Source organism: Chlorocebus sabaeus, chromosome 11, assembly GCF_047675955.1.
Source record: "Chlorocebus sabaeus isolate Y175 chromosome 11, mChlSab1.0.hap1, whole genome shotgun sequence".
Classification (NCBI taxonomy): domain Eukaryota; kingdom Metazoa; phylum Chordata; class Mammalia; order Primates; family Cercopithecidae; genus Chlorocebus; species Chlorocebus sabaeus.
In genome coordinates, this window is record NC_132914.1 from 31,759,203 (window position 1) to 31,785,219 (window position 26,017).

The following is a 26,017-nucleotide window of genomic DNA, read 5'->3' on the forward strand; positions in this document are numbered from 1 at the left end:
TGGCCCAACAGCCCCTGAAACATCGAGCACTTGATTGTTTAAACCAAGAAGGTGGCTGTACAACCTTTCTTGGGCTAACACAAGTAGGAATTTTAAACAGTAGGAATCTAAACAGCCTCCTGTTTAGAGTCACGTGGTGTGGTTAAGGCAGTGTAAAAGTGCTCCATGCCTCTCAGCAGTTCCTTTCTGGTTCCATTTCATTTTGTCCCCTCCGTGTCTCACTTCCATGTGAAATCTTGAATCAGCCGACAGGTGAGGGAAGCTCCAAAGGAGAAGGGCAGCGAGTCTATCACTAGACAAAGTGGTCCCTGAGGAGGAGAGGGAAAGATGGAAGCCCAGGCATCTGAATGACATGCGTCTACCTTGGATCGGGAGGAGCGTGGGAGAAGTTCCCAAGGAGTGACCCAGAGGGAGACCATCCAGCTTCCACACAGGCACGAAGTCCGTCCTGGCACAGCCCTTTCTCCTCGCTCACCTGTAGCCCCTCACGGTCACTTTCCCAAGAAGGAAGTGGCTGTCAGGGACAGAAATAGCACATCTCTGCCAGTGCTGAAATGATGATCAGCTTGGCACCGGAAATCTGCCGAGCAGGAACAGGAGTGGGGCTTCAATTATTCACACCCGATCATTTTTAGCAAAGACTGCATGAGAGAGATCATTCAGGCCGTCTGAGCCTGGGGCCAAAGACCAGGACAGAGGCCACCTAGATCAAAAGAGAGGGATATTTTTAGAGTTTTGAATGGAGGCTCTGAAAACTTCTATGTTTTAAGCCAAATGAAGATCATGGTGGATGATTCAAACTAAACTGGGTCTTTATTGGGCGTTCTTTTCTGTTTGGGGGATGGATTTAAAAAGTAAGAAGTTCTAAAAACCAATTTCTGAAAACAAGAGGATCCAGAATTGCCACACCTCCATCAAATAGGCCAAGACTTGGTCAACCAGGGCACTAAAGTCCACAATCAGAGGTGAAAATATATGGGCTCGGGTTCAAAAGCTGGTTTCCGTGTACCTTGCCCAGCTTGCTCTGGGATCTCGGGTAAGTCACTCAGCTTCTGCCTGCCTCCTTGTGTTGCCATTTTATACAGGATGACGTGTGAGGTTAATGAAGAAGTATTTTCAGGTCTTAGGAAGTGAATCACCACATTATAAAAAGACAGTAAAAATGTGGCTCTAATGAACATCCACATCACTATTGCCATAACCATGACCAAGCTCCCTTAAGAAGAACCTAAATAAATAAGAGTTATTCTGAGGGCCATGGCTCCCAGGGCCCTGCAGCCTGAGCTGGGCCACATCCTCTGAAGTAGCTGGTGCTGATGGGAAGTTCAGGGTGAGGAGAGCCTGGGTCCCCATGCCTGGGAACTGGACTGTGTCCTCCCTGGCTCGTTTCTTACCTACATGTGCTGTTATGTTGCTCCACCAACCACCCAGCTCCAGAGTGGGCCTTGCCTCATCTGTTTGGTGGCTCTTTAACCTTTGAGTCCGCTGACCCCACCATGCTCCAAAGGGAGCATTCTATAGCCAGGGCTTGGGGAACCCCGACCGCTCTCCAGCATGAGCCTTTCCTGATCCAGCGTGGCTTCTGCAATGCAGGCAGGGGAATGGACCAGGTGGCCTCAGAACCCTGAAGGATCCTTGGGAAGCAGGATGCAAACATCCCCAAGAGCAGGCCGCTCAAGAGACCCATAGGATCTGTGTTGACATCCACCCTTTTCGGGGTGCAGCAGGTGTATCTGATCACCACAGTCCAGGAGCATTGTCTCGAAGGGGTGGTTCTACGGCCAATTAGCTTCCACCACCGCCTCCCTCCAGTTTTCTGCAATGGATGCTCCATATTGCATGGATGGGACTGCCTAATTCATCAATAGCAACAAGCATTTCCAGCACATTCCTGGCAAGTCCTGCTCTCCTGGCCCCAAGGCAGGGTGAAAAGGGGAGGAAGGAAAAAGGGACCCTGACTTAGTTCTAGGCTTAGAGTCTAGTGAGGAGCACGAGGCGCCTGTATTAAAAGGCAAAGAACCATGCAGGCAGTTTAAATTTGTGTTGGATTTGGTCAGAGGCTCTGACCTCTCTGGGCTTTCCCTAACTTCCAGGCTGCCCTGTTCCATGGAGCCTGGTGTCTCCTCGTTCTTGGGAGCCTTCCCTTTCCACCCATAGCCAGTCCTGTCCTAGAATTAATTACCACTGCTCGGGACCCATCACCAGCCCTGTCCCGGGGTCCCTGCCACTGCTCTTTGTCCTACCCTTGCTCCTTCCTTGCACAGGTGCCTTCAGGCTGTACTGTCTCTCCCACAGCCTCCAAGAAGACAGCCAATGGGAAAGTCTGGGTACTTCCAGGGCACTGGGAGAGAGTAGCAATTGGTCACTTTCCTCATGCCTGAATCCACTGAACACCAGCATCCTCTGAGTTCCCTGCGCCGTGTCTGCCTATAGGGGGACTGGCCCTCATCACCCCAGCCAGCTGACCAGGGCCTAATGCCCAATCTGCGGGGCCACTGTCACTCAGCCTGTTCAGACTGGGCTCTCAGTCGTCCCAGCTTGAATCCTAGTAAACGCCTGTCTTTGGCCTGGAGTTCTGAAACTGTGTTCTCCTTCCATGACCCTCACCACCCCCTGGAACACACACAGTGTGATCTCCTTAGACCCCCAACATTTGGGCCGGAACATTGAAGGGCCTCAGCCACATTTTCTTGATGTGCCTCTGGAAGACTTGCTGCCTCCCCGAGACCCAGTTTTGTCCCTCCCTGCCTCTTCCAGCATGCACTTACTGTGTCCACCGGTTTTCTGCACCCTAGCTCTAGCCCCCCTTTCTGCTCCCAGAACCACATGTCAGTATCACACATTGGCCAGAGCACATTCTTGAGCCCTCACTGTAGAGCCGCTTCCAGGTGGAATGGCTGAATCCCAACCTTTGGCGTGGTTGCAGCTGGACGACCCAGGCGTTGAGCCCTGGGCTGGGGCCAGGACGGGTAGAGGTTACCTCCATCTTTCTAAGAGTGACCCTTGGTTACAGGAATGACTGAAGGCTCCCAAATCTACATCCTCTCTTTTCTGCACAAATGGGCCTGGCAGCTGCACCTCTGAGCCGACTGCAGTTAATGGTTAATTGCCAGAAAATAATTCACCCTGAGGCCGTTGCCACTGAAAAAGCTGGCTTCACTTTTCCTGTTTGGCGGGAGTGACCCTCCCTCCCTGACCCTCCCTCCGGCTCCCTCTGTAATCCTCTCACACACACAGCCAGCTGGGAGCCTCGGGCTGGGCTCTCCTCCCTGCAACTTAACCTTGGCAAGGTCTTGGGTTTTCTTTGGCTGTTGCTGCACTGTTCTGAGAATAGGCTAGTACCTCCCTCTCATCCCAACCTGCCTGGACTGCCTTGACTGGATGTGGCGTGGCAGGAAGCTTCACAAACCCCGACTATCTCTAATTATGCAGAATGGGTGGAGACACAGATGAGGAATGCTTCAGTGAAGCTCCCTTCTTTGTGGTAGAATCAATCCAATGGAGAAATTTCGAAACTCCAGTTTCATAAAGTTCTTCAAACTTACCTCAAAGATGGCACCAGCTGATGCTGAGCTGCCCTGTCTCTTATGCACCAGTGAATCTGCCCCAAAATCTCTATCTGGGGCTCAGCTTGCCCCAGGCAATGTAAGTCCAGCCTTCAATTTCTGGCAGGGCATGGTGGCTCAGGCCTGTAATCCCAGCATTCTGGGAGGCCAAGCTGGGAGGATTGCTTGAGGCCAGGAGTTCGTGACCAGCCTGGGAAATGTAGTGAGACACCATCTCTACAAATAAATAAATACATAAATTTAATTAGCCAGGCATGGTGGTATGCACCTGTAGTCCCAACTACTTAGGAGGCTGAGGTGGGAGGATCACTTGAACCCAAGAGTTCGAGGCTGCAGTGAGCCATGATTGTACCACTGTACTCCAGCCAGGGTGGCAAAGCAAGACCCTATCTCAAAAAAATAAAATAAAAAGGACTCAATTCTAATTACTCACCTTAATGTCACAGTGAAATATTTCTGCATATTTCCTGCAAGGCCTTGTATTAAAAAAACAAAACAAACAAACAAAAAGAAAACATTAGTTTGGTTCAGAGAGTGCTATGCTTCACTTTGGATCTATAGTTTTAGAAAATATCCAGTTTTGCTTCTAGTTTAAACTATTGCATTAAAGAATTAATTGGAAATAAAATCACTTTGCTATATGGGGAAAGATGAATGTTTGGATCCCATTCTATGCTTAACACACTGCTCTCGTTTGGCATATTTTGAAATGGGATTGTTCTTATGGAGGGCTCTGGGGCAGATGCTACAGGAGCTTTCTTTGGAATTCTCGTTATCTGTTTCCATTAGACCATAGGTGGTCACTTTTGGAAGGACCGGCAGCCCTGGATCTGCAGGGGCAGACCAGTCACAGAAACCAGAGTGGAGCTGGAGGTCAGTGGGGTAGGTTCAGGTCATACCAAGGGCACAGGGACCACGAAGGCAGAACCAGGTAAAGATCAGAGCCAGGAGGGCAAGCAGGGATCAGCGTGTACACAGTCCCAGGGAGCGAGACAAGCAGGGAGGCCCCAGAGTCAGGGAGGCTCAGAAACAAGGGTGCTAACAGTGAGACCATGGCTCAGAAACTTCTGGCTCAGGGAGGCTTCATGGAGGCTGTGCCTGAGCTGAGAGTGTTGGTGGCTGAGCAGCCAATAAATAGAACACAGATGGGGTCGGGGCAGGGAATTCTGGGCAGGAGGAACAGCGAGAGCAAAAGGCGCAGAGGCTGGAGGCTTCACTGTGTACGGCTCTGTGTGCACGCACAGGAGTGTTTCTCAGGTTTGTACAACAGTGACTAGCTTCTGAGGTGAGAGCGGGCTGGGCTGAATAAAGTGAAGGGTGGAGGGGGCAGAGACAGGCATTAGAATCCATGGCCATGAACCCAGGATGAGCCAAGGGGTTGAGGAGCAGGTGAAAGCTGCTCTTGTGCCATTCTTGGCAAAAAGGAAGGCCAGCTGCCCGGGGCGGGGCGGGGGACCTGGATTACCTCTTGCCTGCACCACTGGTGCAGGGAGGGCTTCCCTGGGCTTCCCTCTATTCTCTCCATCTTCACCTACTCATTCGTCACCTCTCCTGACACTCTGTCCCTTGTGGAGCACTGACACCCCTGTGTTCACCTGAACCATACCTGCCCTAAAGTGCTGAATCCACCCTGAGTGAGCCCAGGGAGCTCATCCGTCCATCCCTCCCCCATTTAGTGGGGACAGGTCCTAGCACAGGTTCTGCAGCTGGAACTCCTGGGTTCTGTTCCTCACTCACCATGTACTTGCTAAGTGACCTCCAGCAAGCTACTTAGCGTCTCCAAGCTCCTGTCCTCACCTATAAAGTAAGGCTGATGCTCGTGCCCACGTGGCAATGTGATGAGCAATGCTTAGTACTCATCTCCAAGGGTGGACAGGAGATGCCATGCAATGTGCTTATAAGGAGGGGGCTGGCACCTGGGAGAGCTTGTACATGTGGGCTGTTACTGTTACATGTGGGAACCATGTGCCAAGCTAGGCTTGGTACTCCAGGGCTGTGCAGATGAGTAAGGCACTGCCTCTGCCAAGGAAGGGTTTTTTTTTTTTTCTTTTGCTGGAAGGGATGCCTGTCTATTGCTCCCACTACAGAAAACCTGCCTGCCCTCTGCTGCTCTACCAAGTTTTGAGAAGCAAGGCCAGCCCGCCCTGAGTTGGGGTATTGCCTCCTAAGCCATGGGCCAGTGCTTCTGGGGGCTCCCTGCAGAGAATTCTGGGCTTTATTGGTGGAGCGGGGGCCCTCCCTGGCACAGTGAGCTAGGAAAAGCAGGACACCATGAGGTCCAGTGAATTCTAACTACATGGAAATATGGGCTGAGAATTTCTTATTACTGACTTTTGTATAATAATTCAAAAAGCAATACCAAACCCAACTTAAAGAAGGCTAAAGGTGTTTCCAGAACCTTCTTGATGCTTCCTAGAGTCAACCCCTAACACAAACCTTATGGCGTCACACCCCTCCCCAGCTCACTGAAGCAAATGAAGGAATCCATGGCTGCTTCAGAAAACAGATGATCCCCAAGGAAACATTGAGAGCTCTCGGGTTGTACCTGGCCTCATGGAATTCCCTCGTGGAATTCCAGCCCCCAGGGTCCCATCAGGATCGTGAGCTGAAGCAATATAGCCTTCCCTGATCCTTTTGTCAAGGCGAGCAGCCTCCTACCGCAGAGGCGCCCTCCCAGGCGGGTACAGTGCTGCACATGCTTCTGTCCATGTTCCGTTTCCAGCTGCTGGGGAGCTAGCTAACATTCCTTGGATCTTATTTTTGTGGCTCCCACAGTGCATAGGGACACATAAGCGAATCAAGTCCCAGCATCAGCCTGAGAACCTGAAGGTAAATGTGTGACCCAGGGTTTTGCCACCTCGGCACTGCTGGCATTTTGGGCCAGATAATTTTGCACTGCAGGAGACTGCCCTGCACCCAATGGGATGCTTAGCGTCTGGGCCTCGATCCTCTAGATACTCCTTTTGCCAAATACCCACTGGGTGCAAAATTGTGCCAGGTTGAGAACCACTGGTGTAAATTTAACTAAGGTAACTGCTATGCTACTCTCAGATCAGAAAAAGATTAAGCTACTGCCCCCAGCATGGGGCTGGTATGCTCCAGCCAGTTTCTGCTGTCTCAGAGGTGTACTTTATTTGAAAATGCACTCCTGCATCTTAATCAGGGGATGTCTGCTAAGTGTGTGTCTAGACCCAGCACCATACCAGGCACTGTGGAGGAGCCAGAAGCAACCTCAGATGTGGTCCCTGTTTCTCCAAAGCTCACAGTCGTTCTAGGGGACAGAGTGGTAACACCTGAAGCAAGAGCAGTGCTACAGAGCAATGGGTAAAGCTGTGTCACTCATCCAGTGATGACCTACACTGAGGAACCACATAGCAGGCAGGGGAGGGACACAGTGGTGAAGCCCAGTCCGGCAGAGGAGAGACAGGCAAAGCAGAGAGTGCAGGTGTCAGGAGAGAGCAGATGACGTGCTGCAGGCATTCAGAGGGTGGGGAGTGGCAGTTGCTCCCGCCCAGGGATCCCAGGGATGGCCTCGTGGAGCCATGACTGAGCCGAGCCAGGTGTGGAAGGAGAGATAGGCGCCAGCATTCGGCAGGGGGACAGGCAGGGCAAAGGCCCGAAGGCTGGACACTTGGCCTGTGTGCAGCAACACCAGGAACACTTCTCAGCTTTGCACACAGAGCCAGTGTGTGCCGCAGGGGCCCTGAGATGATCCCGCCGGACCCAGGGAGTTAGGAAAGGCTGGGTAAGGTGCAGGGTGCAGGGGCACAGGTGACGGCTCTGTCAGAGCCCATGACCTCACCCGGCTGAAGCTGTAGCTGATGAGGGACCCTTTGCCTGCTCCTGGGCCTGGTGGACCACACACCTGGTGGGTCACACCTGCAGCCTCCCTGCTGTGGAAGCTGCTGCCTGGAGCCAGTGCCTGTGCCCACCAGCACCCGGCCTCAGTCCCCTCGAAGCCCCAGGCCAGGCCTTCACTCCCCTTTCAGGCATCTTTACACACTGGAGCTTGAGAAGGCTATCCCCACACACCACTGCCCCTGCCAAGCGCTCCCCCTCCTCTTGGAGGAGGTCACTCCAGCAGGTCAGATAGCCTGTTTGATGCCTCTGAACCAGCCTGTGCAGATAGGATGCACAGGGGTAGGATGTACCAATTTAGCCAGCCGCTAAACCAAGGGGTGAGGTTCGGTATCTCTACCTCCCCATCCTCCCTGTTTGCCACCCTGTCTTCAGTAGGAACTGGGGCAGTGGCTTCTCCTGAGAAGCGGCATGACACTGCCAGCTATCCAGGAGTATCCTGTGGACGTGACTCACGGCCCACAGTGGCGATGGGGAGAAGGAAGGTGGAGAGATGCCAGCATGTGGCTCTCCTAGCTGCCAGCAGCCTGGGTGCTCCTGTCAGTTAGGGACACTCCATCACCTCTTCCTCCCATGTCCCGGAGGTCTCTGGGAACGCCTGGCATCGGTGCCTTCAGGTCCTGTGCAGCGGGAGGGAGCCGGCCTCAGCACCATAGCTGGGGGTGGTGGAGGGAAGTTTGGAGCAGGCAGGAAGGGCGCGCATGTCAGAGGAGCCGCAGGGCCCCGCAGCGTATGGCAGGGGAGAGCCCCTGAGTCAAGGAGGCTCAGAAACAAGGATGCCTCACCCTGGGTAGGGTGAGGGTGAATGTGTAGCCATGCTCTGTCTGATGGACTGGGCGGCTCCCTGGGGGACCACACTCTGGCATGGGCTGGCTGCGCCTCCCACTGGCTGACAAGGACCGCATCCCTCATGCTGTGGGACCTGGAGCTCTGCGAGGGCAGGAGGCAGGTCAGATCACTGGAAAGTACATTTCCCCTCTCATTGGGTCCTTGTTGAACCTAAAGTTTGCGTCCTACACGAGGGGACCAAAGAAGGCTGAAATCCGGCCCATACAACTCTTCCTGAGCCACGTTTTTCTAATTTGCACCAAAGTACTAGCAGCCATCCAGCTAGAGCCGGCATGTGGTGGAGCCTGAACCCAACCCACGTTCACTGACTTTCCCCCAGCCTTCCTCGGTGTTTGGGCCCTACTTCTCAGAGGCTCCTCAAGCAGGAGGACCATCCACAGACCCTCTCTTCAGCCTCCTGCCGCAGCTTACCCTGCATCCCACTGAGTACAGGTAGACCCAGGCTTGGGCCTGCGGCTCTCTTCATCCACACTCCTCCCCAGGCAGGGGCAGGTCCGTAGGGTGGAGGGAATGTGTCCTTGTGGAATCTGCAACTCCCTCCCACCACTCCCTGACTTCCTCCTAGGGACCCAGGAGTGTGAATCCTCTGTCCAGACAACCTGCACGCAGCACCTGCAAGCATGTCCTGAGGCTGACTAGACCCCTGGCATGTGTGCCTCTAGCCTGCACCACACACAGCCCTCTCCACACCCCCTGCCAAGGGGCATCTGACCCTGGGGGAGGGGCAGACAGAGCTGGAGGTGGTTCCTGGTGCGGCGAAGAGCCTGGGGCAGGAAAGGAAGGGGCCGGGACCTTGCATTTGTGCTCTTGGCCTCAGGCCCCACAAATGATAGGGCTAGGCCTGACACTGTTATTCTGAAACTGGAAACTTTCCCTGTGTCCCTGATACTGGGAGACTATAGGACACAGTAAAATTGCAATGAGGAGGTGGGTAACACACTTCATTTGAAAGGAAGCCCTGCTCTTGGACCACAGTTCTTTCCCTGTGAAAAGAAATGGCCCTTCTCCTATATTCCTTAATCCCTGCCCATGCCAGGCTCCCTGCTGAGTGGTACAGGAGATGGTTGGGCGAGTCCCATGGGCCCATGGATTAGCATTGCCTCTGAAATGCCCTGTCTGTCCTGGGCATCCCCCACCACCACCCACCACCATGTACCTCCTGCTCACACTCCTTTCCCTGCTGGGTGAAGCCTAGAGTTTCAGTCTCACCCACAGGCTGGGCCTTCCCTAGAATCCAGCCATCCCAGTGACCATGGGCAGCTGCCCTGCTGTGGCCAGGTGGGCGGGGAGTGCCTGGGGGCAGCCCAGGTGGGAGGTGCTCTTGAGTCGAGCTGAGCTTCCCCACAGTGGGGCCGGTTTTGATCCTTAGTATTTCCCCTCTCTCCCCCTCTCTCCCCCTCTCTCCCCCTCTCTCCCCCTCTCTCCCCCTCTCTCCCCCTCTCTCCCCCTCTCTCCCCCTCTCTCCCCCTCTCTCCCCCTCTCTCCCCTTCTCTCCCCCTCTCTCCCTCTCTCTCCCCCTCTCTCCCCTTCTCTCCCCCCTCTCTCCCTCTCTCTCCCCTTCTCTCCCCCTCTCTCCCTCTCTCTTCTCCTCTCTTCTCTTCCCTTGTCCCTGCCTGGGAGCTCCATGGCTGCCTGTAGCCAGCTTCATCCCCCCTCTCCCCGCTCCTCCAGGGTTGGGAGAGAGGGAAGCCCAACATGCCTTCTAGGCCTGTTGGCTCCTGCAAGCAGAATTGGTCGAGCAGGGTCTCAGGAGCTCCCCCTGACTGTGCAAGCCAGGTGGGAGTGAGAAGGAAGCAGCACCCATGTCCTTCTACAGGTCCCACTGAGTGCAGGACTGGGAAGCCAGCAGCAGCAACAGGCCTGGGAGGTGGGAAGAGCAGTGGTGAGGGGAATGAGAACCCCTGCAGGGCCATGAAGAACAGGAAATGGGCATCAGGGCTGAAAGACAGCACAGGAATTACCTTCCCCTGGATCTCTGATTTGGTTTTTCCTGAGCCTTGGTTGTCACAGTCCACCCTGGTCCCTGCACTCCAACTACAAGGGTACTGTCCACTCCCTGAACACAAATGCCCCATGGCTTTTCACTTGTTCTCCCCTCTTTCTGGAATGTGCTTCCCTCCTTCACTTAGCAAATGCCTATTCAGTCCTTAAAGATGTTACTTAGGTGTCACCACCTCCAGGAAGCCTTCTCTGACTGCCCCACCCTACCAGGAGCCTCCCACCATTTCTAGAGCTTACCCCATAGTTACATTTATAACACAGCATTGCAGTCACTCATCTGTCTTCCCACCATCAATAACTTTGAGAGTAATAGTTGTCTTACGCTACCTGGCATCTGGCATATAGCAGGTATTTAATACATATTGGATGGGTAGATGCATTACTGAATTGTCAGCAGACCAAGGAGGGAAGGAGTAAGTGGGGAACTTGGTACTGGCAGCCAGTGAGACTGGTACATCCAGGAGGAAGATGGTCTGGATGATAGGGGTCCCAGCAGGTATCTCTACCACCCCCACCACTGTGGGGGAACATTTGTGATAGCAGCATCCTGATCCCAGTGGTGACCGTCCTCTCTCCTTGCTCCTAGTATTTCTGCCTGTTGCTCGTCATCTTCCTGGTTGAGCTGGTGGCGGGAGTCCTGGCCCATGTGTATTACCAGAGGGTGAGTGGCGTTTCCTCCTCCTGCATCCTCTGTCAGTGCCCTGAAGACGCAATGTGGGTAGGGAGGTTTGCATTGTGATGAGGGAAGCTGAGGCGGGCGCAGGGGTGGTCCTGTTTCCCAGGCCCTGGCAATCCTCCTACACATCTGCATCCCAGCTGCTGGTCCCGGCTCCAGCAATTCTGCGCTGCATGTGTGGATGCTGATGTCTTCCATGTGGGAGCTGGGGACGGGGGTTTCCCGTGGGACACTGGGTCATCCCTCTCCCCTTCCAAGGATGGTCTAGAGGATGAATCCATCTGTCAGAGACATCCAAGAAAAAAGGCCTGGGCCAGGGTCACATGCCAGACGCTGAAACAGGATCAGGCCTTGCCTGCCTGGATTGAAAAAGGATGGAGTGAGTCCCAGAGTCAGTCCTATCCACTCCCACCCTTGAGCCCGCTGAATCGGGAATTTGAGGTCATGACCAGAGTAATGTTTGGTTGGTAGAGACAGTGCGACCCTGCTGGTTGTTTCCAGCCAGTGCTGATACGATGCCCAGAGGGTAACAATTATAAATACTTTCAATATCACCTCATGATCACAGTTAAGATCAACAGACATTTCAAAGCACCCTGTGTCTGGCCTCACCACCGCCTCCCACCAGCTTCTGGATGTGACCCTTTACCTGAGCTGTCTCCCCAGCCTCTCTCAGCTCTGCCCATCCCACCTCTGCCCTAAGTGGGGGCCCAGTTTTTGTATCTTCCTCTCCATAGCTGTCTTCTGCACTGTCTCTGGCTGATGGTCCCTTACACTGCTGAGAAGCCTCTGCATCACACCATCCACAGTCCACAGTGTTCTAGAATTAGCTGGGGGGTGGGGGGCTTGTGAGTAGGCCTGATGCCAGGGCGGGGATGGGGCTGGTCCTGCTGATGGCACCTTCCCTCTTACCCTCCTCAGCTGAGTGATGAACTGAAGCAGCACTTGAACAAGACTCTGGCTGAGAACTACGGGCAGCCTGGAGCCACGCAGATCACCACCTCAGTAGACCGGCTCCAGCAGGATGTAAGCCATGCCCCATATGGCCTTGAAGGCCAGGCCCACATGCGTTCAAACCCTAACTGTTCTTTCCTGTCTGGGTGACCCTAGGCAGGTTACTTACCCTCTCTGAGCTTCAGATGTCACATCCTTAAAATGAAGCCTCTTTAGGGCATATGAGCATTAAACATGGTCACATCTGTAGATGTCCCCACTGCCATGAAAAGTACCTGCTGAAGCCTGGTTCCTCTCCTATTCCGACCACCTCCTCCAGGCCCCACCCCTGCTGCCTTCCCGTTCTGGGGCCTCTGTGGCCAGGAAGCCGGCTGTGCCAGGAGAACTCCATCTCCTGCCAGGATCCAGCCCAGGAAGCTCCTGTCCAGGCTGCTTCTATCCACGGGGCTGCCTTCCTCCTTCCCCGGGGGGCTGGCTACTGCGGCTCCGTAAGACTGAGCTGTAACCAGCAGAGAGACTTCAGTTAAGCTGCCACAGGGACCCTCCAGTGTGAGCCATCAGACAGAATGCTGGGGGACAGAAAGGGTTTCTCCTTTCCAAGAAGAGATGCAGCAAATCCCTCCAGGGACACCCACCGGCCTGACCAGACATAAACGATGGGCAAATGGACCTCAGAGCTGTCCTGTCCAGTATGGCAGCCACCACCCACATGTGGCTATTACCAGCTCAATTAAATACAACATTCAATTCCTTAGTCACACCAACTGCATTTTTCGTGTTCATTAGCCCATGTGTCTAGTGAGCTCCGATCAGACAGCACAGATGTAGGACGCTGCCTTCATTGCAGAAAGTTCTCCCGGACAGCGCTGCTCTAGGATCCGAATGTGTCCATGTCAGAAAATTCAAAGCAGTCCCACCTGCCCACTCTGGTCCCCTTTCTCTCTGCCACCCCACTCCCCACCCCCATCCCCTGGACCTGAGGCCTTGCTCTTGGCCCCGGGGAACATCAGGCAAGTAGAGGAAGTAGATGTGGGGAGCTCTGAGCCCCAGGGGCGTCATGGATCAACTGGAAGGCCCCTCCCCATTTCCCCAAGACTCAGGACCAGCTCCCACTGGGTGCTGCAGAGAGCAGTCTCTTCTCTGAAGTAGTGGCCTGGGACATGCATGTACACACAAGTACACACCCACAGGCACACTGGCACCCCACGGGCTTAGCTCAGGACCAGGAGGAGGCAGCACACACTGCTGGCCAGCCCTGTGCGAAACTCAGTGTGCACTCCACTCACTGGGCCTCACCTGTGAGGAACTGTGCTAGACAAAGAGGAATAGGACAGGATCCCTGCCCTCAGGGAAGCTGGACACACAGCAGGCAATGTGCAGGCAGTGCAAGGCTGGGCCACCTTCAGAAGAGGCAGGAGCCTCAGAAGAGAGAGCAGCCAAGGCAGGGAGGGCTTCATGGGGCAGAGGCAGGGTTTGCTTAAGTGAAGAGGGTGGAAGCGGCAGGTCAGGGCCAGGGGCAGATAAGGAAAGGCACAGCTGAGAGCGAAGGCTGTGTCGCTGACGAAGACTTGCAGGGTGGCTGTGCGTGCGGACACAGCCCTCACATAAGCTGGGAACACTTAGAACCCCAGGCTACATCTCAGGCAGGAGACTGAGCCCAAGAAAGCAGTGGCTGCAGAGCCAGGGCCAGCACCCAGGTCAGCATCCACCACCACGTGGATGTAAATGACAGAGACACACGAAGCTGTATTCACACAAGCGTGATGGTGGAAGCAGGTGTCTCTCCTTCACCGCTGACTCAGCGCCGGGCTCTCTTCTAGGTGCTTTATGTGAATCACCTCTTTCAGTCCTCACAACAGCATGGCATGGAGGTACTTTTGTTGTCAGCATTTTACAAATGACAGCCATCAGGTGGCACCAGCACAGACAGGCAGTCACGTGGAATGTGCAGTTCCCACGTGACTCCTGCACGCTGTGCCGGTCCCTGCTCTGTCTGTGTGCTGTCATGCTCTCCTCAACTCCTGGGGCCCCTCTTCATCCCTGTGGATTGTTCCTGGCCCTGGACAGAGCCTCTGTGCCACACACAAGCTTCTGTCATCTCCTACTACGGACAGTGGATGCTAAGCTACCCAAGGGTAGGCCCCATGCCTTACTCAGGTTGCTTCACTCCAGGCACATAGTAGCTGCCTAGCAAACTCTTGGTAGCTGGACTAAACGTACCTCCACCCCCCAACTCCAGACACACACCAGCAGCAGCCCCACAGCAGCCCTGTCCTCTGTCCCGTGTGGGAACTTTGAATCTCAGTGCCATAACTGGGAAAGGCGAGAAGCAACCAGTGTCTGCTGTCTTGGAATCATTTTATATCCGGGTAGGCGCTTTCCTGCCCTGGGGTGGTGCAGATGACCCCAGGTCTTAGCACTCATGACAGCCCCTCTGGTTGACACTAGTCTCCTAGTGCCATGAGCAGATCTGGGGCTCTGAGACTTCAAAGCCTGAATGGGGGCCTGGGAGCCTCTGGCCAGGCTAGATCCCTGTCCCCACATCCTGACCCCTGGATGACCAGGAAACTCCCCTGCCTTGTGGTTGTGTCCCCACCCTGGGCTCCGCCACCCAGTGGTCCACAGCCTCACTCTCTGGGGACCCACCTTGCAGACCCGGCCTGCCCCCAAGACACCTAGCATAGCCTCCTTGAAGGACTTGGGTGGCTAAAAAGTTGGGAAGCAGGTGTCCTGCAGGCAGTTCAGCACTGAGTCTGAGAAGGGCCCTAGAGCGACCAGCTCTCTTCTCAAAGCATGGGAAGGGAAAACACATTATACACATACTAACTAACCATGGTTCAGATAGACAAGTAGGGGTTGGGTTAGTATTTGAATAATGTGTCCTGCAGCCTGGAACCCTACGCAGGCCTCTCACCTCCAGCCTCTGCCTCTGCCTCTGCCTCCAGTTCAAGTGCTGTGGAAGCAACAGCTCAGCCGACTGGCAGCACAGCACGTACATCCTGTCGCGGGAGGCCGAGGGCCGCCGGGTGCCCGACAGCTGCTGCAAGACAGCAGTGACGCGCTGCGGCCAGCGGGTCCACCCCTCCAACATCTATAAGGTGGAGGTGAGCACCCAAGCTCAGGGTGGGGGTGAGGAGAGGGCCCCGGCCTGGCCGTTCAGGAGCCCCAGAAAGGCTGGATCAGGCAAGTGGGTGTGGGAAAGCAGGACACATGTGCTCCTTGGCCACGAGCCCACAGTGCCTGGGGCTTTCCAGAGTCTCTACAAAGCCCTGGGACAAGCAGCTCATACCGGAGAGTCTAGGACACCACGGATGCCCCTGGGTCCACTCAAGTAGCCTGTGGGCAGTTCAAGGCTGGGTCCAGCCTGTGAGTCCTCTGGCTTGTCCTCAGCCTCTGCGGCAGTGACCGCCCGCCCTCCCTCCCCACCAGCTCCTGCTCCTGGGCCATGGCCGCGTCACCTGCCCTTCTCTTACAGGGAGGCTGCCTCACCAAGCTGGAGCAGTTCCTGGCCGACCACCTGCTGCTCATGGGGGCTGTGGGCATCGGGGTGGCCTGCCTGCAGGTGAGTTGCAGTGCAGGGACGGGCGGGGGTGGAAGGGCTCTGAACCCGTCTCGCATTGACACAGGTCTTCAGTAACCACCCGGGCTGAAATAACTGACCCTTTGCACACCCGCACCCTACTCCGCTCTCTTCTTCTCTCCCCCTCCCTCTGCAACCAAGGCTGAATCCCACAGTCAGTATCTCCCCCAGAGAACATGAAGGAAAATAGCTGGGGGACAACATGAACTTGTCGGGAACAGGGACCTGGGAGGAGTGTGAGTGTGGGCTCAGGTATGTGCATGCACCCCATGGGTGTGCACGGAGGGGCGAGTGTGCAAGCCATCTGTGGGCGTGTGTCTGCATGCTTCTGGGTCCATGGGGTTGGGGTTGTATGCACGTATATGTGTTTAGGGGTGCTTGTGCATGTGTGTGTGAGTGTGCATGTATCTGCATTCATTCCTTTGTGTGTGCATGTGTGTTTGTGTGTGTATAGTCAGTCCTCCATGTCCATGGGTTCTGCATCCATGAATTCAACCAACTGTAGATCAAAAATATTCCAAAAAATGGATGATTGCATCTGTACTGAACAAACCTTGGCACCATTCCCTGAGTAATGCAATATACCGACTATTTACATAGCATTTACACTGTATGAGGTAGTATAAGTAGTCTAGAGATGAGGTTCAGGTATTATATAGGGGAGAATGTGCAGAGGTTATATGCAAATATTGCACCATTTTATATCAGGAATTGAGCATCCATGGATTTTGGTGTCCAGGGTGGTGACTGTGTGTGTGTGTGCGCGTGTGTGCGTGTGTGTGTGTGTGTGTGTGTGCCGCATCCAGCTGTCTCTCTTAGGATGAGCAATGTCCTTGGCTCCCATTTCTCCCTGTACCCTCTCCCCTAGCTGCTACCCAGGAAGTCAGGGTGACTCTCTCAGGTTGCTCTAGTCAAGGGTCCGAAGGAGGGGAGCCAGGAAGGCCTCCTCAGCAGCAAGGGCCCCTGCAGTCCCCACCTCATGTGCATGGCTGCTTCAGCTCAGCAGGAGCTGAGTGCGGGCTGTCCTTCTAGGAGTGCTGCTGTCCTGCGCAGCCCTTGCCACTCCACAGTTAAGCACCGTCTAGAGAAGGGGAGGAACAGAGGCTTTGGTCTCAGAAGGCCCGGGTCCAGTCCTGGCTTTGCTCCTAGATAACCTTGAGCTATTTAACTTCCCTGTCCATTGACTTCTTCATCTGCAAAATGCGGACCATTTCCCCAGCTCTTGAATGAGGCGATGCCTGTGACCCACTTACGAAGTACCTGGCACATAGGAAGGCCTCCAGAAGTGGAAACTGTCTTTCTGCAGTTTTATGTAGACTTCAGAGGATTTCTGATACTTCCTCTCATTGAACCCACACAACAGCCTGAGACTCAGGCCAGAAAAGGAGTAGTGTTCTTCGTTTTTTTGGTTTTTTGTTTTTTTGCGACAGAGTCTCACTCTGTCACCGAGGCTGGAGTGCAGTGGTGCAATCTCAGCTCATTGCAACCTCCACCTCCCAGGTTCAAGCGATTCTCCTGCCTCAGCCTCCCAAGTAGCTGGGATTACAGGTGCACGCCACCATGCCGGCTAGTTTTGTATTTTTAGCAGAGGCTGAGGTTTCATCATGTTGGCCAGGCTGGTCTCCAACTCTTGACCTCAGGTGATCTGCCCGCCTTGGTCTCCCAAAGTGCTGGGATTACAGGCATGAGCCATGGCACCCAGCTGCTCTCCACATTTTACAGATCAGAAAGTTGAGACCCAGAGAGGTGAGTTACCCAGGGCCTCACACCCTGAACCAGCACCCAGGTCTCCTGGCTTTGGTTCTTTGCTTTCCCGAACTCCCTACCATGACACAGAGGTCTGTGGGAAAGAGAGCAGGGGACAGTGGCCTTGACTGGCTTGGAGAGACTTCCAGTGCAGGGTCCTTGGAGACCATGGTGCCACCTACCCACATCATCTGTGGGCCTGGAGGGCCTTAGCTGCAGCCTCACACACGGGGAGGAGGGTCCGTCGCCTCTGGAGGGACACCCATCTTGGTTCTGCCACCTACAACTGTGTGACCTAGGGCCGGTTCTTTCATCTCTGAGCCTCATTTGTAAAATGGGGCTAGTTATACCTTATCTGCTGTCTGGTGGTGGGAATTAGCGATATCCATGTAAGTCACTCAGCTCATGGCTGAGCAGATAGCAGGTGTTCAATAAATGATACCCATCATTTCTGTGATTTCTGCATAAGCACATCATCTCTCAAAAAAAAGCTCTTGTTGTTCCTTGGCCAGACCAGCCTGCTCCTCGTCATCCTCACGCAGCTGCAGGGCCAGGGAGCCCAGGTAGCATGAGCATTGCCCCTCTATTGCACTTCCCCAGGCCTCCTGTCCCCTGTGCTGAACCCCAGGGAAGTCATCAGTGGGAACAGGGGAAGGGATGCTCAGCAGCACAGAGCAGCTGAACCTTCCAGAAACCTGTGAACTCCAGGTGTTGAGGGGTCCTGCTCTGTGTGGACACTGACCAGGCCTGGGCCACTCTGTCTATTTCTTCCTCACCTCTCTGGCCTCAAGAACCTGTAGAAGCTGCAGACGAGGTCAGTGAGGCCGAGGGCAGGGAGTGGGGCTGCGGATGCCCAGGGCCGGCCGTCAAGGTCGACCATACTGGTGGAGGTCTGATGTTGAAAAGGTCAGGTTGTTGAGCAGTGGACCTGCAGGCCTGCCACGCCTCCTGCCCACTCACAACCCCCACTGCGCAGCCTGTGTTCCTTCGCCGTTGCTGTGGAATGGCTTTTGGTGGCTCTCAACCTCTTGCCCAGTTTTCTCCGCTGTGGCCCGCTGAGCCAGCCCTGCAGCAGCCAAGCCTCGGGTTAGGGCTCCCTCTGCCAGCCGACGCTGGGCACTACACTGCTCACGTCCCAGGTGGGTCATAAGCCTTGAGAAAGGGCTCATACCAGTCTCTTCCCCAGGGTCATAGTTTCCCTCCCAGTGAGCAGACGCCAGGCATTTATCTCCCCTACATGCCCAGCCTGGCACTTCCAAGACCCCCCAAGGCTCGGGAAATATCACCCCAACATGGTGTCATAATGTTCCCCAGCTCCCAGCTACTGCAAGAAATCTTGCTTGGGAGTTACAAGGCCTGATTTCTAAACATAGCCCCACCTCTTGCTGTGTGACCTCAGGGAAATCTCATTCCCTCTCTGAACCCTTAGTGTCCTTACCTGTAAAATGGACAGATTGGATATTTGTGAGCCTTTTCAAAGCAGCGGCATCCTCTTTTCAATGGAAATCTTATGTAGGAGCCCAGTACATAAACCACAGGAGGTGGAGCCGTTCCAGGCAGACACAAGCCTAGCATCAGGACCTCCCCTCACAGCCCTTGGTGGCCCTGAGCTACGCAAGCGTTTCCAATACAGCTTGCAAGCTGTGGGTCTAGCCTGTTTTGTGGGACCTTCTGGATCTAGCATTCTATGATTTTTCAGTGAGGTTCTCATCTTAGGAACCAGTGACCTTGAGACTGATGTCCTGCAATACCTGGAGTGTTAAAGCAGATAGTTTGTGAACACTGAAAACTAAACAGAATATTTATTTAACGCAGGGAGCACACCTTGATTTCAGCCAGGTATTTGGCAGTGCATCACTTGTTGCCTTGTGGACATGTGGACCAGACACTTGTATGCTCAGGAGAAATCAGGGCAGGCTGACTGACCACGCTGTGAGAGGGAGATGAGAGAGTTCACGTCAGCTTGGCAGAAAGTCTCCAGGAGTGGGCTGTGGCCCTTCAGCCTCAGACCTGTCTCTTCATTTTTCTTGGTGACCTCAACAAAGACCCAGGAAGCATGCTAAACTATTTACCTAGCGTTTCCGGTCTGTTGTATGATAAAGCTAGTATTGAAAAAAGAGCTTGTTGGATGTGAAGATGTGCTGAAATGAAGACTGAAACACTTAACAGAGTTAAAGTCCTTGCACTTGAGCTTTGTTTTGTTTTGCATTTAAGCCTGTAACAGAGAGAGGGCATCTGCCTGAGTTACGTGATAGGGTGCTGCCCCCAAAGATGTGGCCTGGAACGGCACTGGTACAAATCGTGGAGAGAGCCGGGGTGTGGGCAGTGCCAGCTCGGGCCACCCTCCAGGTAGGAGCAGACCTCCACAGAGCCCCCAAGGCAGGGACCTCAACCTCGGCTGCACATTGGGATCACCTGACAAGCTTTAAAACTACCCCAGGCCTGTCATCCCAGCACTTTGGGAGGCTGAGGCGGGCGGATCACAAAGTCAAGAGATCAAGACCATCCTGGCCAACATGGTGAAACCCCATCTCTAGTAAAAATGCAAAAATTAGCCGGGCGTGGAGGCAGGCACCTGTAATCCCAGCTAATCGGGAGACTGAGGCAGGAGAAATGCTTGAACCCAGGAGGCGGAGGTTGCGGTGAGCCGAGATCGCGCCATTGCACTCTAGGGTGACACACTCCGTCTCAAACAAAACAAGACAAGACTACCCCAGGCCTGGGCTACCCGCAGCAAAATGAAACAAAATGGTCTGGGGCTGGCACCGGGGCATCAGTGTACTCGTGAAGCGCTCTAGTGATGCCACTGTGTGGGCAGATGCAGAGGGAGTGGCAAGGGGTGTGTGGGGCCCGGAAGTCAGGTGTGTGAGAGGTCAGGAGATGGGGAGCAGACGCAGCACCCTCGTGGTCTTGAAATGCCCAAGGCAGTCATGTGGGGAATGGAGGGACTGTTCCTGGGAGGTTCCAGAGGGCAGAAGGGGAACAGTAGGTGGAATTAGTTTCAAGGAGACACATTCAAGAACTTTTTAACAATTTGAATTGCTAAACAGTGGCCCTTGCAGAGTACTGAACTCCCTGTGGCTGCAGGTTAGGGCAGAGGCTGGGGGCAGGGATGCTGAAGGGAGGATCCCCTGCAGAGAGGAGGGGCAGAGGCCCCTCCACGCTGAGGTTCTGTATTCTGGGAGTGCACCTATCCCCTCAGCAGGGACCTCCCAGGCTTCTCACCCACGTCAGTCATGGAGCGGCACACCAGAGGCAGTTTCAGACCTGGACAGGATCATCACAGCGCTGAGATACTCCCCGATCAGACTCTTCTGCCTGGAAAGGCCTTACAGACTACCTGGACCAGTGCCACCGGTCCTGGTGGCATGCTAGAATCGGGTTTTTAAATACCGCTGCGGCCAGGCGCAGTGGCTCACGCCTGTAATCCCAGCACTTTGGGAGGCCGAGACGGGCGGATCACGAGGTCAGGAGATCGAGACCATCCTGGCTAACACGGTGAAACCCTGTCTCTACTAAAAAATACAAAAAATTAGCTGGGCATGGTGGTATGCACCTGTAATCGCAGCTACTCGGGAGGCTGAGGCAGGAGAATCCCTTGAACCAGGGAGACGGAGGTTGCAGTGAGCCAAGATTGTGCCGCTACACTCCAGCCTGGGTGACAGAGCAAGACTCGGTCTAAAACAAAACAAAACAAACAAAACACATTGCTCTGGCCCCCTCTCCACAGACTGGCTTGGATTGTCTGGGCTGGGGTCTGTGCACAGGTATTTTTAAGCCTCCCAGCTGGGTCAAACGTGCATTTAGGGTTCAGAGTCCCTGGGCTCATCTCATTCATACACATGTGAAGACATCAAGCCTCACCAGAAAGTCACCTGCTGAAGGTGACAGCCGCTGTGGCAGAGCTGGCCAGGTCTCCAGCTCATGGGCCTGCTTCCTCTGCACCAGCTTCCCCTCTTGTGGGTAGACTCTGGAGGCACTCCACTTTGAGGTAATTTTAGAAGCTAATTTCTAGAATATTCTGGCTGGGGAACATTTCACTGAAAATGTCAGAGTAGCCCAGGCCTTTTCCTGCAGCCCTCCTCACATCAGCGTCCTAGGAGCCTCCGCCCAGGCAGCCAGCAGAGGAGGCTGTGTTTACTTTGGAACAGAGCTTCTGTGTGCCAGGAGCTGTGCCCAGTGCCTGGGCCCCATTGCAGGCAGGGTACCGTCCCTTCTTCCAGGGAGATTTTACTTGAAGGAAGGGGACAGATAAGTGTGTGGCAGTCACAGTGCAGTGCTAAGTGCTGTGTTAGCAGGAGCCCTGGGGTTTAGGAAGCAAACATCAGTGGCCCTAACCAGTCATGGGAGGTCAGGGAAGGCTTCCTGGAGGAAGTGATATCTCATTAAGTCCTGAAGAAGCCCCATAGAGGGGAAAGAGCCAGGGTGAGGGAATGGCATGTGCAAAGCCCTGGCTTGCAGGGGGGGATCGGGGGTCTTTACCCTGCCTGGCCTCTCAAAGGATTGGGGTGTTGGAAGGACTGGGTGTTGTGCTGTTGGTTTCTGTTATTCTAGTTTTTAAAGAATCTTGCCAAGGAAGACCCTAAACCAGTGTACAGACTGGATATTTTCCTATTGGCAGAGGGGGATTTGAGGCTCAGAGAGGGAGGTAACTGTACCCAAGATGACACAGGCCACTGGTGTAGCCTCGAGTAGAACCTAGCCCACCTCCAACATGCTCACCTTGCAAATGCAAACGTGTCTCAGAGCATAGAAAACTCACAAGACAGTCAAGACTGGGATCTGCAGGTCATTAAAAGGGAAACCGAATGATCATTTTGGAATGACTTCCTGGACGCTCCCTGGCCCTTCCTTCATGCTCTCTGCTGACAGCCAGGTGCTGACTCAGAAGCCTCAGAGGAAGCTGAAGGCAGGACGGCCTCCCTGTTAAAAATGTCCCATGTGTGGCCAAGTGTCACACACAGGCAGCTGCCAGAAGACAGCACCAGGCACCGTGTGGCTGGGCGTCCAAGCTGGGCCCGACCCCATCTGCCACTTCCAGCGCTTGCGGTTAGCTGGCCCTGTGTTGTCTCTGCGTGCCCCCTGCTGGCTGCTGGAGCCATCCGTGATGGTTTCTTTTTTTTTTTTTTTTTGAGAAGGAGTCTCGCTCTGCCGCCCAGGCTGGAGTGCAGTGGCCGGATCTCAGCTCACTGCAAGCTCCGCCTCCCGGGTTCACGCCATTCTCCTGCCTCAGCCTCCCGAGTAGCTGGGACTACAGGCGCCCACCACCGCGCCCGGCTAATTTTTTTTTGTATTTTTAGTAGAGACGGGGTTTCACCGTGATAGCCAGGATGGTCTCGATCTCCTGACCTTGTGATCCGCCCGTCTCGGCCTCCCAAAGTGCTGGGATTACAGGCTTGAGCCACCGCGCCCGGCCCGTGATGGTTTCTTAGTGTCCTCTGTCAGGAGGGAGATGGCAATCCTTTTTCAGGAACCAGACTGAGTGGCATCCTGTACCCCTCCAGATGCTTCGGCGTGGTGTGCACATGTGTGTGTGTGCATGTGGATGCAGTGATGAGAGTCTGGCCCACACACCTCTGCCCCTTACTGTGCCTGTCCTGGGAGGCTCCCTGGGAACACCCAGCTCATGCAGGACCCTGTCTGCCCGGGAGCACAGCCCCTCCAGCCCTCCCCCAGCAGGAGACATACACTGCAGGCAATGCAGACATGGTTTCCAGCACAAACCCGTGCCAGCCAAACAGCTCCCTTCTGGCCTCCCTCTTAGCACAGATAAGAAAGATCCAGAAAACCCCACAGGAAAATCATCAAACCATGAGGTAGGGACACCTGCATGGGTGGAACGGCATGACAGCTGCCTGCGTAAAGCTAGCGGGAAATGAGATAACCTCCTAAGCCGCCTTTCAGCCTGAGGCCCCAGGTGGATTAACACCAAGTCTGCAGGCTGAAAGCAGTGTTCAGGCTCCACAGTGTCCTCCAGGTTGGGAGGGATGGAGAGGAGGAAGGAGGGGAAGGAGATGGACCCCTTCCATACTACCTCCCCCAGCTAGCCTGTCAGAGACTGGGTATGGGACACGCACATCTCCACCAGCCTGCTCTCCTCCCGCTGGATAGAGCTCCACCTGCGTCCAGGTTTGCACCAGCAAGGTCAGGGCAGCAGCAGCTGCTAGCAAAGTCAGGACACTGTTTCAATACTTAGGGGAGCCACCTTCACCCCAGGTACCATGGGACAGTCATGGGGTTGCTGTAGTCCAGTGCCCCCTCCTGTGTGCAGACAGCCGAGATCCAACAACATGCCATCGTCATTATCAGGATCATAATCACATGACCCTCAATGCGTCCTTGGGTGGGAGGGAGGAGAGGAAGAGGAGGAAGAAGGCAGAGGGGGGCCATGAAGAGCAAGGAGGGAGAATAAAGCTCCTCTGCATTCTGGAAGTGGGAGAAGTGAGAAGGGGTGTGCAGGGTGATCCTCCCAGGCCTGTGTCTGCTTTGGACCAGATGATCCAGCCCCTTCTTGTTTAGCCTGTGGATACGGACAGAAGGGCTGGCAGACAGGACTCCCGGGGCCTGGGCTTGGTGCTGCATTCGACACTGATTGACAGGGTGAGCTCACCGGCTCTTATCATTTTATGCTGACTGACAGGGTGACAGCTCAGCGGGCTCCTCCCAGAGTCTCAGTTTCCCCCATGGTTCCTGTACACCAGCCAGAGCATCGAAGATGGACCTGAGTTTTGCTCTGGAGTCCAAGGACAGCAAAACGCAGGCAGACTCTTTCCTAGAGAGACAGTCCACTTCAGACAGCTCTGGTGAGGGAGTGGAAATGTTACTCTCAGGGCCTAATTAAATCAGGCCGTCTCTGGAGATCTAGGACCACAGACCAGCAGCATCAACTGGGAGCTTGCTAGGAATGCAGACCCTCAGGCTGCCACCAGGCCTGCAGAATTGTAATAAGGAGGTCCCCAGATGATTCATGCCCATTAAAGTGTGCAAAGCCCTGCTCTTGGATAGTAGATGACAGAATGTGGTTCCCCCATGCACACCGCCATCACCTGGGAGCTTGTCAGAAATGCAGAATCTCAGGCCCCACCCTGACCTTTTGAGCAGGAATCTGCCCTTTGTCCAGGCCCCAGGGGATTCCAGTGAGCAGCACTGCTCCAGGGCCCTGGGGGCCAGCAGCTTCCATGAGTTCTGACTTCTCTTTGCTCCTCTGCTCTCTCCACCTGGCAGATCTGCGGGATGGTTCTCACCTGCTGCTTGCACCGGAGGCTCCAGCGGCATTTTTACTAACGGCCAACCACCTCCTCTTCCAACTGCCCCTCAGGACGACAGGTGGCCACATGCCGTCTGCAAGGCCTGCAGAGTTAGCACCAGCTCCACTAGGACCATAGATGCCCCCTCTTTTGTGCCCAGCTCCTGCAAATCCACCAAGTGCCTGAGACCATAGCTTCTACTGTGCCCACCCAGGCAGGGACCCTCGGCCCCCTCTCCTCCGTTTTCAGCCCCCATGGCCAGATCCTGGGCAGGGAAATGATCCTTTCAGGAGACAACCAGAGCCCCTCACCAGGCACAGGGGCACCCGTGGACTACGGGATGGTGGCAGTTGGGTTCTCTGCTCCCTCCCAACCCCTGAACCTGGAACAATGGGCAGAAAACCCAGGAACCCTGGCACTCCTGCATTCAGCAGGGGCTTCCCCCACCCAAGCTCAGAAGCCCTGACCTTGTTGTTTCTGAAAAATGCATGGGTGGGGCAGGGAGGGCTGACTCCCCCCCACACCCCCCTCCGGAAGACCTTGCCCTTTGACCTGCCCGCTCTCCACACTGCCTCACCTGGAAAGCCATGTCCTGCTGGCCTCACTCCTTCCTGCAGGGCCTGGGAGTGGGGAGGCCTGGGTAGGGCAGCCACAGGCTGGGTAGAGCCGCCCTGGCAGGAAGCAGGGGGTAAGGTGGCCACACCAGCACATGCTGCACTAGGAGCAGAGCCCTGCACCTGCCTAGCAGCCTTCCCGGGAGAAACCCCCTGGGAGACCATGGCCCCAAGCTCTGGCCTCTAGTGATATGCCCCCCAGGGATCTCCTGTTCCGAGGCCTGATTCTCAGGAACACCAGGTTTGCAGACCATCTTCAGTTCCTAATGTTGGTGGGTGGCAAACATCTGGAGTGGACCAACTCGCAACCCTGCAAAGTCGGAGCCGCTGAGAAGCAGCAGCTCTGAATAGAGGGGCATCTGCCTGAACCTCACTTTTCCTGGGGCCCTCTCCTTGACCCCGTGGCCACCGCACTGCCTCCAGGGGGTCCCGCTCTGCTTCCCTTCCCACCCATCCTAGAGTGGACAGAGTTTTTTCCCCAGGTTCTCTCTTGCATCACTAAATTCAGCAGGGAATTTTCAGGAAGAACTTTCCCCAGTAATAAGGGAGAACAGAAAGAAAATCCTAGAAAATACAGAGTTTCCATGCTGGCAGCTTTTTGTACAACACCCATAGGGAACCCCAAATGGCTATTACAAGGGGGCAGGCCATTCACTACACAAGAACACCATACCTGGCTTCCACCCTCCCCAGGTCCTACACTTCTCCCCAGAGCGGGACCCTCTTCCCCTCTACGAAGGGGGGCACCTTGTGCTAAGGCCAAGACAGAGAGAGGTCCCAGCTCGCCTCCCTGCTTGATCCAGATTGCACTGTGGTGAGCGCATTGCTGACCTAGGCCAGTGCTGGGGCAGGGGTGCTCTCTCTCCCATACATAGGAGTGGCCTCAAGGCCACGCAGTGCTGACCCCAACAGAGCCCTGAACTGTC

The 26,017-nt window shown here is 54.9% G+C and overlaps 1 protein-coding gene across 3 annotated transcripts in view; it reads left to right on the forward strand.

The window, feature by feature from the left end:
- TSPAN11 (tetraspanin 11) overlaps positions 1–24,801 on the forward strand; it is a 67,123-nt gene extending 42,322 nt beyond the window's left edge. The window contains exons 4-8 of one of the 3 annotated variants that reach the window (XM_007968090.3): positions 10,861–10,935; positions 11,872–11,976; positions 14,793–15,008; positions 15,380–15,466; positions 24,455–24,801. In XM_007968090.3, coding sequence (XP_007966281.3) covers positions 10,861–10,935; positions 11,872–11,976; positions 14,793–15,008; positions 15,380–15,466; positions 24,455–24,514 — 543 coding nt within the window. In that variant the 3' untranslated portion in view covers positions 24,515–24,801. Of the gene's footprint in view, positions 1–10,860; positions 10,936–11,871; positions 11,977–12,223; positions 12,804–14,792; positions 15,009–15,379; positions 15,467–24,454 lie in introns of those variants that run through there. The other 2 variants (XM_007968092.3, XM_007968095.3) reach the window with 2 other exon arrangements.
- Positions 24,802–26,017: the final 1,216 nt, after the last annotated feature.